Here is a 581-nt window from a genome sequence, read left to right as displayed (position 1 = left end):
TGGTTCTCAGTGAGCTCGCTCATCTGAGCTTTGATAGTTTTTTCCCTTTGGATTATTTCCTCTTTCACTTTCTGAGACCTTAGATGTCTCGCTCTCTCTATTCGCTCTCTATTTGTCACTCTCTCGTGGTTACTCAGCTTTTGCTGAGGAAAACTCCCTCGCTTATTTTTTCACTTCCCTCTCGAAATTTTCACTCGCTCCTCTCTCTTTCTCCTTGTTCTACCTTTTCCGAACAAGTCCTGAGTAGCTCGTGATATGACGTTTTCTCGTGTTCTCTCGTTTCGAAGCTCGCTCTCGAGGAATCAGCAGAAGAGGAAGAGAGGAGAACCACATTTTGCAATGACATGGAAAGAGAGAGAGAGAGAGAGAACAAATGCGAGAGAACCGAGAGAGACAGAATCACTTCAAAAGAGGAGAGAGAGAGAGAGAGGGAGAGAAGACCGTTCAATTACTAAGAGTGAACGAAAATGACGGGAGCGTCGAATTTGCTCCTCGATTCAACCTCCTTGAACGCTTGGTTGACTTGGTTTTGATCGAATTGGTACTTGTTGATTCCGAGTTTGATCTTTTGTTTCTCGACG

At 44.4% G+C, this 581-nt stretch overlaps 1 protein-coding gene across 1 annotated transcript; it reads right to left on the bottom strand.

Annotated features, from left to right (window-relative positions):
• Positions 1 to 451: 451 nt before the first annotated feature.
• On the bottom strand, positions 452 to 581 carry JCM6883_001072 (uncharacterized protein; the record flags this gene model as incomplete). The annotated part of the gene is made up of 1 exon (XM_076635764.1): positions 452 to 581. A coding segment is annotated over one exon (130 nt), but the record flags the coding sequence as incomplete, so codon positions are not given.

The sequence above is a fragment of the Sporobolomyces salmoneus genome (genome assembly GCF_050403485.1).
Source record: "Sporobolomyces salmoneus JCM6883 DNA, S_salmoneus_JCM6883_v1_ctg241, whole genome shotgun sequence".
NCBI classification, from domain to species: Eukaryota; Fungi; Basidiomycota; class Microbotryomycetes; order Sporidiobolales; family Sporidiobolaceae; genus Sporobolomyces; species Sporobolomyces salmoneus.
The sequence above is the reverse complement of the archived record's forward strand: the minus strand, read 5'-3'. Positions and strand labels throughout refer to the sequence as shown.